At 49.3% G+C, this 17,612-nt stretch overlaps 2 protein-coding genes across 10 annotated transcripts in view; one reads left to right on the forward strand and one right to left on the reverse strand.

Annotated features, from left to right (window-relative positions):
• The first annotated feature begins 189 nt into the window (after positions 1–189).
• Positions 190–2,183, forward strand: UQCR10 (ubiquinol-cytochrome c reductase, complex III subunit X). Its single transcript, XM_082354739.1, has 2 exons — positions 190–383; positions 1,918–2,183. Exons 1-2 carry the CDS (start codon positions 234–236, stop codon positions 1,960–1,962), a joined length of 195 nt encoding a protein of 64 aa, XP_082210865.1. The 5' UTR covers positions 190–233; the 3' UTR covers positions 1,963–2,183.
• Positions 2,184–14,184: 12,001 nt separating this feature from the next.
• Positions 14,185–17,612, reverse strand: part of ASCC2 (activating signal cointegrator 1 complex subunit 2) — a 41,488-nt gene continuing 38,060 nt past the window's right edge. For all 9 annotated transcript variants that reach the window (XM_082354725.1, XM_082354723.1, XM_082354722.1 and 6 more), the window contains one exon: positions 14,185–17,155. In XM_082354725.1, the coding sequence (XP_082210851.1) occupies positions 16,984–17,155 (172 nt within the window). In that variant the 3' untranslated portion in view covers positions 14,185–16,983. The remainder of the gene's footprint in view (positions 17,156–17,612) is intronic.

Here is a 17,612-nt window from a genome sequence, read left to right on the forward strand (position 1 = left end):
ATTGAGGAGAAAAATTCGGTAATACATTTTACCAACTATTTGGGCTGCCGTGATCTGGATTTTAGGAGATCTGAATCACGCGCAAGCCATCAGTTACTTCCATAGTTCAAAACGACGAGCGCTGAGATCCAGAAGAACTACAAATCCCATAAAGCGTTACACGTTGAGGACCTTTGGAGAGAAAGCTCGGTCGCGGTGCATGCGCGGTGGCGCTAGTTCGGCAGCGGACAAACATGGCGGGCCCAACGTTGACTGCGAGATTGTACTCCCTGCTGTTCCGCAGGACCTCTACCTTTGCCCTCACCATAGCCGTGGGCGCCCTGTTCTTCGAGCGCGCCTTCGATCAAGGCGCGGACGCGATCTACGAACACATCAACGAAGGGGTGAGGGCCTGGGCCGTCCCTGACCTTGGGCCCCTCTGAGGGGTGACTGAGAGTGGAGGTGGGGCGGGATTCAGTCTACCTTTACGAGGAGGGGGGGATCCCTGGGTGTCTTCTGTCTGCAGACTGCCGTCTGTCCGCTCCGCCCGGTGTGAATCCTAAAACGTTAAACGGGGTCAATAGATCCCACTTTGCAGGGGTTTTAAGTATTGCTGTCTCCCGCCCCATACACCTACTTGTCCATTTGCAGAAGCGAACACTAACCTAGTGAGAGCAAAGGACTTGTTAGGGCCACATCACCAGGGAGTTAGAGGCAAGTCAGGGCTGGACCCGGGACCCCCTATCTCGTCTGAAGGTTTCAAGGGCAGATTTGAGTGGGCGACGGTCGTGAAAAGAACAACTCTGTAGATACCGTGACTGGCCTTTTCAGATAGCACTTTTCAGTTCCAAAGTCTTTACATGCTGTCAACGGTGGTATTAATAATGGTTAAGAGTAGGGTGGGTATGAAATCAGAGAGTCCTGGATGGGAACACTGGGCCTTATCAATTAATAACTGTGGCATTAAGGTGGGCGAGTTTCTTAACCTGTCTGAGCTTCATTTTTATCTGTGGAATTGAAATGATAATAATAGTAAGTATCTCAGGGAATTATTGTGAGGATTATATGAGATGCAGGCAAGGTGCCACAGTACCTGGTACGTGGTACTCTCAAAAAACGGCATTTGTTACATTCCTCATGAGAAAGTGGAAGCATGAGATAGAGAAAAACAACACTTTTTAGACTCACTGTGTGCCAGGCACTGTGCTGGATGCCTTGCCTGCTTTCCGTCGTTAAATTGTGGCTCATACTGGGGAAGGTCTTGGACAAATAAGGCCTGTGCCACCACTCACTCTGTTTTTAACTTGAAGCTGTCTGGCCCTACAGCCCAGGCAGGCTCTGTCCACTGATGTACTGCCTGTGGCCAGGGCAATTTTCTGCCCTTATGAAAGTGCTGCTACTGTTCATCTTCAAGCAGTTCCTCTGGCCGTTTCCAGTGTGTGGGGAAGGCATCTCAGGATGTTGTCATAACCCACCCATCTTTGGTGCTTTTAGGAATGAGAATCCAGCTAGTTCCTGACCCAAGGATCATAGGTCTGAGGAAATTTTTTAAATGGCTCAATGTGAAGTATTTGGGGACCATGCACTTAGGACCTCATGAGTAATACCTGGGAGTTGAAGAAATGAGACATTTTCCAGCCTCTGTTCCTTAATAATTGTGTGCTCTGGGGGTAGGTCCCTCAGTCTCTCTACCTCAGTTTCCTGTAAAGTGAGATCATGCCTTCCCACTTACTTCACACACTGATTGAGAGCATCAGAACATTCTGTAAATGTTAGGAATGTACATCAAGCCTAGTACTGCTTCCAGTTTGCCCACTGCAAACTGTCAGGATGTGGTACATGTTTCTCTCAGGTTTGTTATAGAGACCAGGGCAGTGGGAGGAGTTATAAAATGTGAGAGGCAAAACTAAGTTTGTGGTTCTTGTCTTTAAAATACAGAAGCTATGGAAACACATCAAGCACAAGTATGAGAACAAGGAGTAGTTCCTCGGAGGCCCCAGTCCAGGCCAGAAGGACCAGGTCCACCCACCAGCTGTTTGCCCAGAGTCAGGGCCTCAGCTTGAAGATGAAGCTCATGTCACTCTCCACGGGCCACCTTTAGCTGTTGGCAGGAGATGACGTCACCTGACAGACTCTTTAACTTCTGCTATGTTTGAAGTATGTTTAGTCAGAGTCATCAACAAATAAATATAAATTGTCCTTGAGACCTGCTTCTGCATCGGGTGCTTTTTAACTACCTGATCTTCACTTAACAGTTATTTGACACCACTTCAAAGTCCTCTGCGAACATCTGAAGGGCAGATTCCATTATTTTGGGTTTCCCATTAACTTCCAAAGAAGAATTCTAGTTTTCAAACCATGAGCTAGAGTTGGTGATGTTATCTTCAGCTTTGGCTTCTAAACCAATAACTCCATTCTTAAGTCAGGCAGAGGATAGCTAACTGGCTTGGCCCTAGGGAAGCGCTGTGGATCCAGAGGGGGAACAAACCATGGCCTGAGGGTTTAGTCTCCATTCTGCCTTTAACTTGCTGAGTATCTTTGGGTTAGCTGGCGTACCTCTCTGGGCCACCGCTCATCTTCTGATGGCTGTAAGGGACGTTGGAAAACATGCAGCATGGCTGGGAGCAGCCATGGAGAGCACTGGGATGTGCTGAACAGGAGTAGAGCAGTTCTGTTTGGTAACTGGCCTGGGAAGATGAGTGACTCACCTGTCCGCCATATTTCACCTGGAGCTTGGCATGATTGGGCCAGAGCTGGATCAACCACCAGCAACTAATGGGGAAGAGTCAGGTCGGGAAACACAGGGGTAGGAGAGAACCTAGGAATTGCCCAGTTTGCCCTACCTGAGGCATATCTTAATGAAGATGAAGTCAAGCCCTCGAGAAATCATGACCTGCCAAAGGTAGTACAGCTCTGGGGGCCAAATCAAGACCTGAACCAAAGTAGAGGTTCATTCTAAGACTGATTCTAAGAATGATTTCAGCATTAATAGAGGAACACTCTGGGGGTTGAAGATTGCCACTTACTTTACACTGTTCCCAACGATTTGGGGGCAACGTGCTGGTGAAAAACAATAAAGCAGGGAGCATTCTCGAACAGTTATTCTACATTATTCTTGAGCACCTGATGACGAGCTCAGAGCAGCAGAGTTAGAATGAACTTAGTTGATCACTTGTCTCGGGGCACATTCAGCCCAAGCAGCAAGCGTATTCCTAAGCCATTCTACATTAAGATGCCCCTTTATTGGACTTCCCTGGTGGTCCAGTGGTTAAGGCTCCGTGCTCCCACTGCAGGGGGTGCGGGTTCAATCCCTGGTCGGGGAAGATCCTGCATGCAGTGCGGCCCAGCCAAAAAAAAGATGCCCCATTATTTGTCATCTGCATTTCTGGGCTGTTGAGGTTGTGTGTGTGTGTGTATTTCCTTTCAATAAGAGCCAAACATTAAAATAATAAGCGCCGTTTTACTTATTTTAGGGGATTGAATATTTTCCACCCAGAACCTCAGAATGTGACCTTATTTGGAACTAGGGTCTTTGCAGATGTAACTAGTTAAATTAAGATGAGGTCGTAATAGGTTGGGGTGGGCCCTAAATCCAATGACTGGTGTCCTTTTAAGAAGGCCATGTGAAGACAGCAACAGAGATTGGAGTTGAGCTTTCACAGGCCAAGGAATGCCAGAGATTGCCAGCAACCACCAGAAGCAAGGAAAGGGACAAGGAAGGATTCTTCCCTAAAGACCAGAGGGGGAATTCCCTGGCGGTCCAGTGGTTACGACTCCGCGCTTCCACTGCAGGGGGCATGGGTTCGATCCCTGGGTGGGGGGACTAAGATCCCATATGCTGCATGGCGCAGCCAAAAGAAATGATATGGAAAATTGATACAGATGCACTACCGGAAAGAGTGTGTGAAGTGGTACCATTTCCTGGAGGTTATTTTGTACATATGTATTAAGATCCTTAATATACATACCCTTGATCCAATAAATTCCACTTCTAGTAACTTTTCCTAAAAAAAAAAAAAAAAGAAAAAGAAAGTCCACAAGAGATGTTCATCATGTTGTTTATAATGGGTGGGGAGGGGGGGATGAAATATCCAAAATAGGACTTACTATTGAGGTGAAATATGCAGTCATTTAAAACCAAGTTTTAACTGGGAGACAATATCTAACAAACATGGCATATCCAACCTCATTAATATGAAGGAAATATCCAACAAACATGGCACATCCAACCTCACTAATATGAAGCAGTCTTCCAAATCCATAAGACTAAGTAGAAGCTGGGGTGAATGACAGGAATAGGCAATTAAGGAATACAAATGGCCACAAACATGAGAAGATGCCCAGTTTCACTAATAAACAAAATGAAATACCATTTTTTGCGCATCAGATGAACAAAGATGGAAAAGATTAGCAGCACCAGTAGTTTAGTGAAGAAGCAGGCACTGCCCACAGGCATTGGGACAGTGATTTTGGAGGGTACTTTGTCGATATCTATTTTATTTAAATGTTTGTTCCTTTTGACCTTGATCTTCCACATCTAGAAAAATATCTCCAGAATCCCATGTGCACATGAACCCACACAAAAAGTCATTGGAGCATTGTTTGGAATTAAAAAAGAAGAAAAACGCCCTTCAATAGGGGAGTGGTTAAATACAAGGTAGATTCATACCACAGAAATCTATGCAGACAATAAAAAGACTGAGGTGACTCAGCATGTAGTTGAAAAGAAAAATAAAGTGAAAACGAAATCAAGCTGCAAAACGGTATGTTTAGTTGTTTAGTTTGATATCACTTATGTAGACACATGCACATTGATAAGGGTACACACAGAGTACTGCAGGATGTGCACTAAATTTTCCTGGGAAAACACACAACTGAGGGCTAGGATTTCAAACAACCTTCACTTTGTGCAACAGTGACTGACTTTTTCTTGCAACAAGCAGATATTGATGTTCTAATAAAAATATTTTATAGCAAAGAAAGCAATTCAGTAAAAAATGTTTAAGGCAAATGCTCAGATAAAACAGTCAAAATATAAAGCTGAGTAAAAAAAAGGTCACAAATTCCTATAAAGCATGATACATTTTTTAAATTAATTTATTTGTTTTTATTTTTGGCTGCGTTGGGTCTTCGTTGCTGTGCGCGGGCTTTCTCTAGTTGTGGCGAGCGGGGGCTACTCTTTGTTGCAGTGCGCGGACTTCTCATTGTCGTGGCTTCTCTTGTTGCAGAGCACGGGCTCTAGGCGCGCGGGCTTCAGTAGTTGTGGCACGCGGGCTCAGTAGTTGTGGCTTGCAGGCTCCAGAGTGCAGGCTCAGTAGTTGTGGCACATGGGCTTAGTTGCTCCGCAGCATGTGGGATCTTCCCGGACCAGGGCTCGAACCCGTGTCCCCTGCATTGGTAGGCGGATTCTTAACCACTACGCCACCAGGGAAGCCCAAGCATGATACATTTTTTAAGACTCAGCGCTTTCACTGCCGTGGGCCTGGGTTCAATCCCTGGTTGGGGAACTAAGATCCCTCAAGCAGTGAGATGTGGCCAAAAAAAAAAGGAAATGCTCACACCAAATTGTTCACAGTGGTGAACTGGCTGAACTATTTTCTTTTCCATTGTATTTCCCCATGATTTCTAAGTTTTCTGCATCAAGCATGTACTCTCTTCATAATGGGGGAGTATAAGTAAAAGGGGGAGAGAGCTTGATCACAGAGAGACAAAAAATGTGAGCCCCCAACCCTGGCTCCAGGCCTGGAACCCGGCTGCTGGGTGGCCCAGGGCTCCTCTTCCTGAGGTCCCAGTGGGCACTTGTCCTTGACTGGCACTGCCAAATGGGAGCTGGACCTACTCAGGGCTGGGTGGGTCTGCCAGCAGGTGGGGGAAGTGAGGATTAGCACCCTCCTCAGACTGACACAGAGAAGCTGTTTATTGCTGGAAAAAAATTCACCTCTGTCCCAAGCTCAGCTGGAGGTGTGTTCTGGAGACGAGAGCTGTCTTTACAGTTAGAAAGCCCCAAGGACTCTGCACCTGGTCCCCTTGCACAGGTGTCAGGAAAAGCTAATTGCTTAGGTGCCTCATAAAGCAAGTTCCAGAAGGTCTCTGAAATTGTCTTCAGAAGTTAGCATCTGGTATAGCTCTGAGCAAGTAGGACTGCTCTCTGGGCAAAGAGTTTTATGCTGATGTCCTATTCCTCTAGCTTCTCTCTTGCATTCGGAAACATCTCTCCAAACTGGTAGAAACCATTCATTCAACCAATACATCTCTGTTGAGTGCCTGTTCTTCCTGGCACTGTCCTAGACCTTGGGCAAATAGTGGAGAACCAGAAAGACCCCTACCCTCTTGGAGCTTAAGCATTCTAGTAGGTGAGACAGACAGTAAACAAGAAAGTAAATAAGAATTATAGCTCATGTTAAGGGCTATGAAAATAAAACTGGGTAACATATAGGGAGTGACTCAGGTTTGAAGAGCAACATTAAACGGTCAAGGAAGTCTTCTCTATGGAGATGACATTTGAGCTGCGATTTGAATAGAAATCTCAGTCAGGTAAAGACCCAGAGTAAGAGCATTCCAGTAAATGAGAACAGCAAGTGCGAAGGCCCTGAGGTAGATGTGAGTTTGGTTTAGTCACTGTACTGAAGGAAGAGAGGGAATGATAGGGTCAGATGCTGTGTGGTCTTGTAGGCCACACTAAAAGAGTTTGGATTTCATTCTTTTTTGTTTATTTCTTTAATAAATATATTTATTTGTTTATTTTTGGCTGCATTGGGTCTTTGTTGGTGCACGTGGGCTTTCTCTAAGTGCAGAGAGCGGGGACTACTCTTCTTTGCGGTGCACGGGCTTCTCATTGCCGTGGCTTCTCTTGTTGTGGAGCACGGGCTCTAGGCGTGCGGGCTTCAGTAGTTGTGGCTCGCGGGCTCTAGAGCGCAGGCTCAGTAGTTGTGGAACACGGGCGTAGTTGCTCCGCGGCATGTGGGATCTTCCCGGACCAGGGCTTGAACCCGTGTCCCCTGCATTGGCAGGCAGATTCTTAACCACTGCGCCACCAGGGAAATCCTGGATTTCATTCTAAGAAGGGAAGCCCCTGGGGTGGGGGTGGGGTTCTGATTAATGATTTACATTTATCAATCATTTACTATGAGCCAGGCATTGTACTCAGTGCTCAGCAGTTCACATGTCATTTAATTTGAACAATAACAACAATCCAAAAGGTCATATTATTGATATTATTCCTATTGAATAGCTCTAGTGAAGTGTAAAGAGCACTAATTTTAGAATGGACAGTCCTGCGTTAGAATTCAAGCCCCACCACTCACTGGCTGTGTAAACTCAGCCAAGTTACTCACCCTCTCTGAGTTCATTTCCTCATCTGTAAAATACTCACCGTGATATTCACAATGATAGCTATGATTCTTATTATTTCTGGAGATGTTGTCATCTTGGAGGGGTGTCAAGGGGAGTAAAGATTACTGTACAGTAAATCCTCACCCAGCTCTCTGCTTAATTAACCCAGCTAGGGGCTACCCTGGAAACTTCTGGCACTCCAGGGCAGCCTGCCAAGGCTCAAAACTTTTCAGCTCTGGCTGGAGTCCAATTTATCCTGGCAGCTCAAAGAAAGAAGGAAGGCCCAGCCCTCAGAACATTCTAGGCTAGTCCACGGTAAACACAAGAATGCCGCCTATCACAGGCTGGGTTCCCTGGGAAGCAAACTCTGGGCTGGAAGTTAGGGTGCAGGAGGTTTATTAAGGAGTGCCCTTGGGGTCAATATCCTTCAGGTTGACAAAGGAAGGATAGGAAATAGGGCCACCAGAGGGAGAAGCCAGATGTAAATGCTGTCTTAATGGTGGCCTCAGGCCCTGTATACCTGCATCCACTCCCTGGGGCTCTGCAAGATCCAATTTGCAAAATAAAGATAACTAGACATGCTTTTGCCTGTTAAAGGATGCAGATGAGAACTGGAAAACTGTTCACAATGTCTTATTAACTGAAAAAATGGTGAGAACAGCATGTGTCGAGTGATCTCATTTTTGTAGAAAACCAATATTTATATTCCTTTTTCTAAAATAATGCTAGAAGGATGAGAACTAAAATCCTAACAGCGATTATTTCTGCTGGTTTTTCTTTCTTTGCTTATTGGTGTGACCCACACCAAGCATGTTACTGCTTTTGTAAGAAGGTAGAGGGGGAGCCAATGTAAGTTACTAAAAAGAAATAGATTCCATCCAGTAACGCAGCCAGCCCTTGCAACAACAAGGAACAAGGACTGTCCTACAGATGAGCTTGAAGTCTTCTGAGGAAGGGACAGAAATCAATGAATTTAAAATGTCTGAGCACGTAGAGAATGGACTTGAGGACATGGAGAGGGGGAAGGGTAAGCTGGGACGAAGTGAGAGAGTAGCATTGACATCTATACACTACCAAATGTAAAATAGCTAGTGGGAAGCAGCTGTATTGCACGGGGAGGAGAGATCAGTTCTGTGCTTTGTGACCACCTAGAGGGGTGGGATAGGGAGGGTGGGAGGGAGACGCAAGAGTGAGGGGATATGGGGATATATGTATACATATAGCTGATTCACTTTGTTATACAGCAGAAACTAACACAACATTGTAAAGTGATTATACTCCAATAAAGATGTTAATAAATAAATAAATAAATAAATAAAATAAAATAAATGTCTGAGCAATGTGCAAAGTTGGAGGGAATACAAATTCCCCAGGCAAGATGGAGGTAATGGCAGCTTCTTGAGTGTTAGGAAAGGATGAACACTCTGTACCAGGGGCAGGCATTGGCCCACTCGGAAGATCACACACACACACACACACACACACACACACACACACACGCATGCACGCGCGCGCGCACGCGCGCGCGCGCGCAAAGCTGCCTTTTCCAGGCATTCACCCAGGACCAGGCCTGGGCCCCATGCCGTTAACATGCCCTGTATCACTGGATCCTCAGTCCGAGGTGGGCACTGCTCTCCATCCCATTTTACAGGTGGAAAATGAGGCTCAGAGAGGTTAAGTGTCTTGCCTAGGGTAACACAGCTAGTGAGAGTGGAGCAGAGGTTCAAAAACAGGGCAGTTGGCTCCAGAGCTCATATCCACTACTCCACACCGTGTAAAAATCATTTTTCTCTTTTCACTGAGGCCTTGGCCTGATATGCTTGGATTTATGCACAGACTGAAAGCCAAGGGCAGGCTCCAGCCGGCATCAAGGACAAGGCAATGATGGAATGCAGAGAGCGTCGGCTGGGAGCTCTTCCATTGACAGTCTGTGAGTACAACGGTGCTGACCGCCTTCCTGCTGCTCCTGGCTTATCCTGCCTTCAGGACTCCTGCATGGAAACTTCCTCGACTGCTCTGGACACTTCCTCTCCACTGAACCCTCAGAAGGCTGCCAGGTCAACTCCCCTGCTCAAACGCCTTTAATAGCTCCCCACTACCTATAAGATCAAGTTCAAATTCCTCAGCCTGACATTTAAGATCCAGGCTACTTCAAACCTCACTTAATACACCTTCCAAATAGGGCCCTTTGCTCTCTCATCTTGTGCTTAAACATGGATTATGGGGATTCCCTGGTGGTCTAGTCCTAACCAGGACTTTGCGCTTTCACTGCCGAGGGCACGGGTTCAATCCCTGGTCGGGGAACCAAGATCCCGCGAGCTGCGCGGTATGACCACCACCACCAACAAAAACACATGGATTATGGAAACAGAACATGCCCGAGTTTGAACTCCAGCTCTGCGCCTCTACAGCCAGGCGACTTTGGGTGGGTTGCTTCTCCTCTGTGAGCCTCAGTTTCCTCATGTGGAGAATGGGATAACGATAATGAGACCTCACAGGGTGCTTGGGAAGACATGGGAGATAAGACTTGTGCTGTGCTTAGCACAGGCCTGTCAGGGGTAGTTTTGTCACATTGCTTCAGCGAGCAAGTTAACGGCGGGGGGGGGGGGGGGCGGGGGGGGGCGGGGGGGGGAGGCTCCCTGCACAGTCTCCAGGGACCAGGACCTAATTAGCATATTCAGTCCACAAAATGATGGCTGAGAGCTTTGGGGATGACTGTACAGCTGAATCATCGAAGTGAGCCCTCCCCGACACCGCCGTTGTCCCAGCTGCTTTAAAACCATGTTCCCTACCTCCTTTCCATCCCTCTGAGGACGGATCGCTTTCTGTGTTCCCCTCTGTGTCCCTTGACAATCTTGTTTTCAGTGTCTCTAACACTGTTGTAAACCCAGCGGCCTTGTGTCTTCCTCAGGCAGACCTTATCTCTTCCCCACACCTTTCACTGTGTAACAGAGTCCTCTGCTTCCATCCATCTTCCTTCCTTCCTGATGTCGAAGCAGACTTCTGTCTCCCTCCTGTATAGGCTTCCAACAGAGAAGCCACTTCCTGCCCTGGGGCTGAAATTCCACGAGATGCCTTGTCTCCTTGGTTCACTAAGCTTTCCTTATGAAACCCCTCCTTCAAACTGCGCCCTCCAATGATCATCCTTTCCTTCCACTGGCAGACAGGGGAGACTGTGGCAGAGTGGGGATTTGGAAAATAGGTCCTGCCCGGCTTTCTACTCTCCTCTCCTTTCCCCTGCCCCTCTGTCAATGGAATGACTCTATTAGAGGGGTTGTATCAACAGAAGTATGGTGTTTAGAACGAAGGAGGTGATAGGTCCTCTTTTTCATGCTAAGCCAATCGCATTTAGAGTATTGTGGCTTCCGGTTCAAGTGCCAAGCTATAGAGAGGTAGGAAAACCAAGAGGCCGAAAATAGGGACTTTGGAGGCTGGCAAACCTGGGTTTGAATCCTGACTTAGCCATGATCAAGCGACTAACCTGCTAAATGAGGCTTATAATCACACCTATCACTGGCTTTGTTTCAAGGATTTAGTGAGGTAGTTTACAGTCCCCTGGGCACCTCCTCTGGGCTCCCAGGGCACCCAGCACATACTTACCAGGCTGACTTGTGCCTGTCTTCTTCTCTCTCTGGCTCCTGTGTGTCTAGGTCATCCTGAGCCCAGAGGCCTCTGGGAAGACTGCCCTGGACGAGTCAGGGCAGCTGTGCTGAGGGGGTGAGACGTGGGGTGCCCAGAAAGCTGGCTGGAGCATTGGTGGGAGGCACCCGCCACCCCTCACCTGGCTCCCTGTGAGCAAGGCCCTACGAGTTCACTGGCCACCTCACAGCAGGCCACGACTGTACACGCCTTATCCCAGCCATCCTGCCAGCATCTCCAATTTACAGACAAGACAACTGTGGCTCAGAGAGGTGAGGCCACCTTGCTCAGAGTCACACAGACAGACAGTGGCTGAGACCAGCTGGCTTCTGACCCCAGAGCCTGGCCCCTGCTCTGAATGGCAAAAGCGAAATAGGCCACTGGCCATTCAGAAGCCCCAGATCCCCAAGGAAAAGTTCTGGCCTGGCCATTGCATGTTACTCTGAGTTACGACTCTCGGGGAGGAACCAATGCCTTTTTGTGCAGACCCCTCCTGAGCGGGGGAGTCTGGTTTTCCAGGTGTAACAAGCCACATGCATCCCCTTTAGCAGGTCACCGAGCTTGTCCTCACCTGTTGCTCCTCTCCTGTAACAGGCTGACTGGACCTGGGGGCGGGGCTCTGCCCATCGTCATGTGGACCTGGTGAGCCTGTCACAGGAACAGACGGCAGCCTCACCTGCCACTAATCAAACTCCCATCCGAAGAGGTCTCAGCTCGACTGTTCCCGAGGCTCCCTAGAGGCAGGGGCCTGTGGGGAAGGCTGTTTCATGACAGAACTTGCCCACGGAGGTAAAAGCCATCCCCGATTCTGTCCTCCTGGTGGGAGCTGTCAGGAAAAATACAGATAGAGGCAGCTCTAAAGCTGTTCGTGGCCCTGGGACCCCAGAATCCCACGTTTAGAAATGTGCCCCCCCTGGAAATAACAGGTGATTTGTGCAAAGAGGTTTGCGGCAGGGTGATTAAAAGAGAGCAGAGTAATGCAGGGCTGGACAAATGCAGAGTGGACAGGGCTGCCCACCAGTTTTCTTCTCTCCCAACTGAACAAGTTCACGGCTCTCAGAGTGTCCCCCAGTTGTGACCTCATCTGACCCTCACAGTTACTGGTCCCCACGAGGCAAGAGGGCTTAGAGAATGATCATCCCTGTTTCGCACAAGAAGAAATCAAGGCCCAGAGAGTCCGAGTGACTGACATAAGGTCACACAGCTTATTGAAAGTCTAGAACCTGGGCCCCAGCCTCCTGACCCTCCATCCAGTGCTTTTTTTCACCACCCCTGGCCACCTTTAGGAGCAAATTAAAAATAAAAAGGATGGGGGCTTCCCTGGTGGCACAGTGGTTGAGAATCTGCCTGCCAATGCAGGGGACACAGGTTCGAGCCCTGGTTGGGGAAGATCCCACATGCCGCAGAGCAACTGGGCCCGTGAGCCAAAAATAAATTAATTTAAAAAAAAATAAAAATAAAAAAATAAAAAGGATGGACACGGGAGGCCTGGGAACGTGCATGTGAAAGAACGCTAAGTAGATCAGACCATGAGATGGGAGACAGGGTGGGTGCCTGCGTGTAATCTCTGTAAATAAAATTCCTAAGTGTACAGGAATGATTGGTGCTCATCCCACTGGAGGCTCTTTTTCTGCCAGGCTCTTCTATGAAAACTACTTTAAGGAGGAGAAAACCATAATTACCCCCTTGGGATGGCAGAACACTTAAGGGACATGTCAGATTGCTGAGGGTGGGCTCATGCAGCCAGACAAAGCATATTCAATGTCATACTTTCATATGTGGAGAACTAGAATTAAGGACCCGTTGTTTTTGTAATTCAGATCAAAGCAAGTGAAGCTCCACACCACCTCCAGGGCTGGGAGAGACCCCCAGCACCCCAGTGAATTCTTAAGCAGGGCAAACTTCCCCATCCCTGGCGGAGGAGGTGGAATCTGAAATCCCAGGGCCTGAGATTGAGGCAGGTTAGGGGTTTTAAATAGGTTGAAAAACTCTGGACTAAACGCCCTTTAAGGCTCTCCAGTTCTGCCAGTCTGTGTAAAATTCTCTTCATGATTATCGATTGTTGAAAGAGAATTTCTAGTATGATGTGAAGTTGGAATTTAATGCTCATTTTACAATCCCTCCACCCCTCATCACACACACACATAGGGCTGGAGATGGTAACCTTTAGACTGAATTTTTCATCTCGGTTCAGCATGCAGAATTGCAATAGCTTCTGACTGAGGTCAAGGCCCCTCCCTGCTGCCCTGGCACAGAGATATAGGTAAGAGCTGATGCCAGGCTGCCCCTGGCTCCACTGGGCTGACCTGAGAGCTCCATGGGGGCCCTGGCTCCACCCTTCCCCTCCCTGGGGACTAGCCTCCCCAAGGTGGGTCCCCTAGGCACCTCCCCCGCTCCTTCTAAAGATCCCATAAACATGCTCTGGATGCCAACACTCTCTCCTCACCTCTGAGCCCCCTCTTCCTTCTCTTTGATATCAAGTTCCTTCTTAGGTGGGCCCACTCTCCTGCCTCCTCTTCCTCATTTCCCATTCTTCCCACTGGCTATCTCCCCACGACTTCCTGGAAAAGCTGGGCAGTGAGCCCCATTGTCTTAGCCTGCTTGACCTCTAGACTATGGCCTAACACTGCATTCTCTCTCCTCTGCCCCCCTTCCACATTCACCCTGGATCCCTTGACTTTCCCACCTCCTGGCCCCCTCCCAGGTCTCAGTGCTCCCCAGCCTCTGCTAGCCCCATCTTAGCCTCCAGCCTTAGAGAGACTGGACACAAAAATGAAGAATCATTCAGTGGGCTTAATGGCAGACTGGACACACAGAGGAAAGGATACATGAATTTGAAAATAGAAAGTTTAAAAATGGAACTCAGAGCATCTGAGATCTGGGGGCCAATATCAAACAGTCCAACATACATGTAATCAGAGTCCCATCAGCTTGGTCTGCTGAAATGGCATTTCCCATCCTCTTGTTCTGCAGCTGCTACTTGTATTTTTCTTTCTTTGTCAGAACAGTAGTAAAGAGGATGCAGGTGTGGGGGAAATGAATGGTAGGTGGCTTCGGGGTTAAGAGTCGGCTTTAGGAGACAATCCTGGGACCAAATCCTCCCTCAGTCACTTGCTAAATGTGTGACCTTGGATAGGCCACCTACCCTCTCTGTACCTCGGTCTTCTCATCTGTACCTACTGTGTGAGGATTAAACAAGATAACGCAAGGAATGAGCCAGGCAGAAACTCTGGCCACGGTAAGTGCTTTTTATTCTAATTACAAATAATTGTGGTCTCACCACCATTGTCATCCATGCTCTTATCATCATTTTCAGTTATGCACATTCCCTTCCAGACTTGGAAAAATGCAAAAAAATTTTTTCCTAACATTTTCACAATCATGGTGCATTACCATGTATTCTGCTTTAACATTTATTCTTAAAATTTTTTTAAAAATTCTTGAATATTTAGTTTCTCATGTTGCTACCAAGTATTCATTGACATCATGTTAAAGAGCTATACAACACCCCCCTGCATTTTTGGTGGGTTTAACTTTTAGTTTTGTTTGTTTGTTTCTCTCCCTGTATTATTTAACCCAAGCTTCTGGTGTGGCTGGGACAGGCAGGTTCTTGCCAAGTATTTACTCTTCCAAACTGCACCTAGCCATCTCAGAGGGCCACTCAGAAAGGATCTGTATCCATGGGCTCTGGGCATGTTACTTGCCCTCCCTAGGCTGCCGGGGCCCCTTTGAATGGCTCTGCCCACCCACCTCACAGAGGCACAGGTGCACTGTTCAAACTGACATCTCCACCGTCACTGCCAATCATGGACTGGAGACAAAGACACTCAAGTCTTAAGTCCTCTTGGAGGCACAAGGTCTTAAAAGCTTCCTGGGAAATGCCTGTGATAGTCATGTTCTCTGCCAGGGTACAGAGAAGGCACTTAGAAAATTCCTGCTTAGGAGCAGTCATGGGGGTGGTAGGGCCCAGTGACTGAGTGGGCAGGGTTCAGAGCCTCCACCCCACTTCACTTATAATGCTGCCCATCTTAAACCCTGGGGCCTCCTCGGTGGATCTAATTGGCACCAAGTGGAAACCATTCATCTGGTCCAATGTACCCACTTTATATATAGGAAAACTGAGGCCCCAAGAGGTGAAGGGGTACGTCTGCCAGCACTATTCTGGATGACCCCTGAGCTGTTTCCAAAACAAGCCCGAAAAGATGCCCCCATGATCTGAAATGGAAAATCACCTTGAGGTGATTCTTCAAGGGAGACTAAGTTGGACCTGGCAGTACTTTCTGGAAAATTTCAAAAATCCCCCGTCTTCTCAAATCCTTTAAACCAGGAGGCTAACGTGAAGCCTGAACTCCAGGTGGTCAGGAGGTACAGATGACAAGTGAAGGTGTGAGGGGCTGTATAAACAGTAACAGGTAAGGCAGGTAAAGCCTAGGAGCCCCCCCAACCCACCTTACTTCGCTCCAGGGCCAAGGGCTGGGCTTGAGCAGCTCAGAGAGAGAAAAAAAAAATGGGCCTGCCACTGAGCTGGGTCCCTGGCAAATGCCTCCAGGAGGAAACAGAGTCTTCCTGCTGCCTGTCAGGACGGCGGTCCCTGGGCCTGATCTCAGCTAATTTGACAGCGTGAGGAGAGGACACCACCTCCATATCTGCTCTGCATCTCAAACACACCGAGAGAACTGGCTCGACAGAGGAATTGCTATTGATTTCCACTTGTGCAGGCTGACCTAACAAAACCAATTCATCAAGTGCCTGTCTGCCTCGCTGCTTCAGACTCTCATGCTAACCACGTGCAAATAAATTGCACTAGCATCTAGGGTGATTTGTCAAGGTCCAGCTGGGCAGGGGCCCTGGCTTCCACTGATGGACTCCGGGCCAGGCTGGTGGGGGGTCAGCCCAGCAAATGCCCTGCTGCTGATCCGCCACCGATCAGCCACATTCTGGGCGGCCCAAGAATCGGGATGTCTGGCAGCTGCAGCCATGCTAGGAGCTGGTTGGCCATGCCTGGGAGGGGGCTTTGAGGAACAAGGCCCAAGTCCCACTCGCTTCAACAGGACTTGGTAGTGACATCGTCACTTGTTTCTTCCTGTCTCCGACCCCTTGATTTTGGAGGATTTAATGGAACGTCTGTGCAACCAGGAGGCACTGAGTTCTGGTTTTGGCTCGGCCACTGGCCCACCATCCTTGGGCAGCTATGACATGGAGATGACACCACCCATGGGGGCCCAGGACCCTGAAAAGGCCAGGGGTCAGACTGGGTGTCCAATCCCTGTTCTCGCACCTCCTGGCTGTGGGCGGGCAGCCACCTGCAGTTCTCAGTGCCTGGCCTCCCTCATCTGTACTATGGGGCTGAAAATCGTACCTCCTAGGGTGGCGGTCGTGGGGACTGAACGAGCTCACGGAAAGGACTGCAGGGCCTCACACGCTCAGCCCCTGCTTCCGCAGGCAGGGACCGGAGGCTCAGAGAAGGGAGTGATGTTCTCTGGGCCACACAGTGAGGCAGACCGAGATCAGGAGGGGTGAAAATGAGAGGCAAGCATGAAAGGCTGATGAAAAGAGCACCGCCCTGCCGCCTTCCTCTCCTGACGGCGGCTGTCATCGAAGCACTAGGACACAGGGGGAGCGGGTCACAGGCCCAGCACGGATCATTTCTTGAAAGGGTCAAAACTTTATTCGCAGGGCTTTTTTTGTGGTTTTTTTGTTTTTGAATACACAGGTTTCCTGCCGTCCAGGGAGAAAGGGACGTGGTGTCCGGCTGCACGAGGTTTGGGGGCTGGCCTTGGGGCTCCATCCCCGTCCCTTGCACCTGCGCGCTGGCCGCTCGGTTCCTCTGCTGTGGATAAGGCACTGTGTGTTCTGCAGGATGGCGCTCACGGCTGGCTGGCAGACGATGAGGCGGCCTTCTCAGGGGCTGCAAAGCTGAGGCTGTCGAGGGGTGGACTTGAACTTGGGGCCTGGCAGGGGGCCAACTGGCGAGGAGGCCCCAGGCTACGGTACCTCAGCCTGGCAGGTCCGGCTAGCCCTGGCGCAGTGGCCTCAGGATGGAATCATGCCTTTGCTTCTTTTGCGGTCAGTCATGGTTCTCCGGTTGTGGTTGGCTCGTGTGGCCTTGCTGGATTCCTTCTTCCTGCGTTCCTGTGTTGTCTCTCGGCTCTGCCCGTGGCCCCGGGGGTTGCCAGCCACTGCCGTCGAGCTGTCATGCCGGTACCTGAGGGAGGAACAACCCGCCCCCACAAGAACCCATCAGCTGAAGGAGGAGGCCCTGATGGGAAGAGCCCTTTGCCTTCCTCGGAGGTCCCTGGGAGAGGACACAAAGCTTGGGCCAGGATACCCCCGTCCCAGCTTCCAGGGGGAGGAGAAATGGAGCCCGGCAGGGGCAGGGCTGTGGGCGCTCCAGCCAGCGCCGTGCCCTCTGTTTACTCTCCTCTGAGCCCTGCCTCCCGATGGGCCTCTGGCTAAGCTCTGAGGGTGGACCAGCTAGCGGGATGAACGCAGCCCACAGTGCAGAGAAGACGAGGGCCTGGGGATGGGCCCCTCTCTTCTCCACCCAGGGCCACGTGATACAGATGAGGTAGGACTCCAGTTCTACACCCCAGGGCCTTGCTTGGTGGCCTCCCAAGACCAAGTGCACTCAGATATGACCTCGGGCCTCTTCAGACCACATC

Source organism: Balaenoptera borealis (assembly GCF_965194805.1).
Source record: "Balaenoptera borealis genome assembly, chromosome: 14".
Classification (NCBI taxonomy): Eukaryota; Metazoa; Chordata; class Mammalia; order Artiodactyla; family Balaenopteridae; genus Balaenoptera; species Balaenoptera borealis.

Coding starts and splice junctions, on each gene's coding strand:
- UQCR10 (XM_082354739.1), top strand. CDS start 234: ATGGCGGGCCCAACGTTGACTGCGAGATTGTACTCCCTGCTGTTCCGC. Junction 384..1,917: donor ACGAACACATCAACGAAGGG/GTGAGGGCCTGG, acceptor TTTAAAATACAG/AAGCTATGGAAACACATCAA.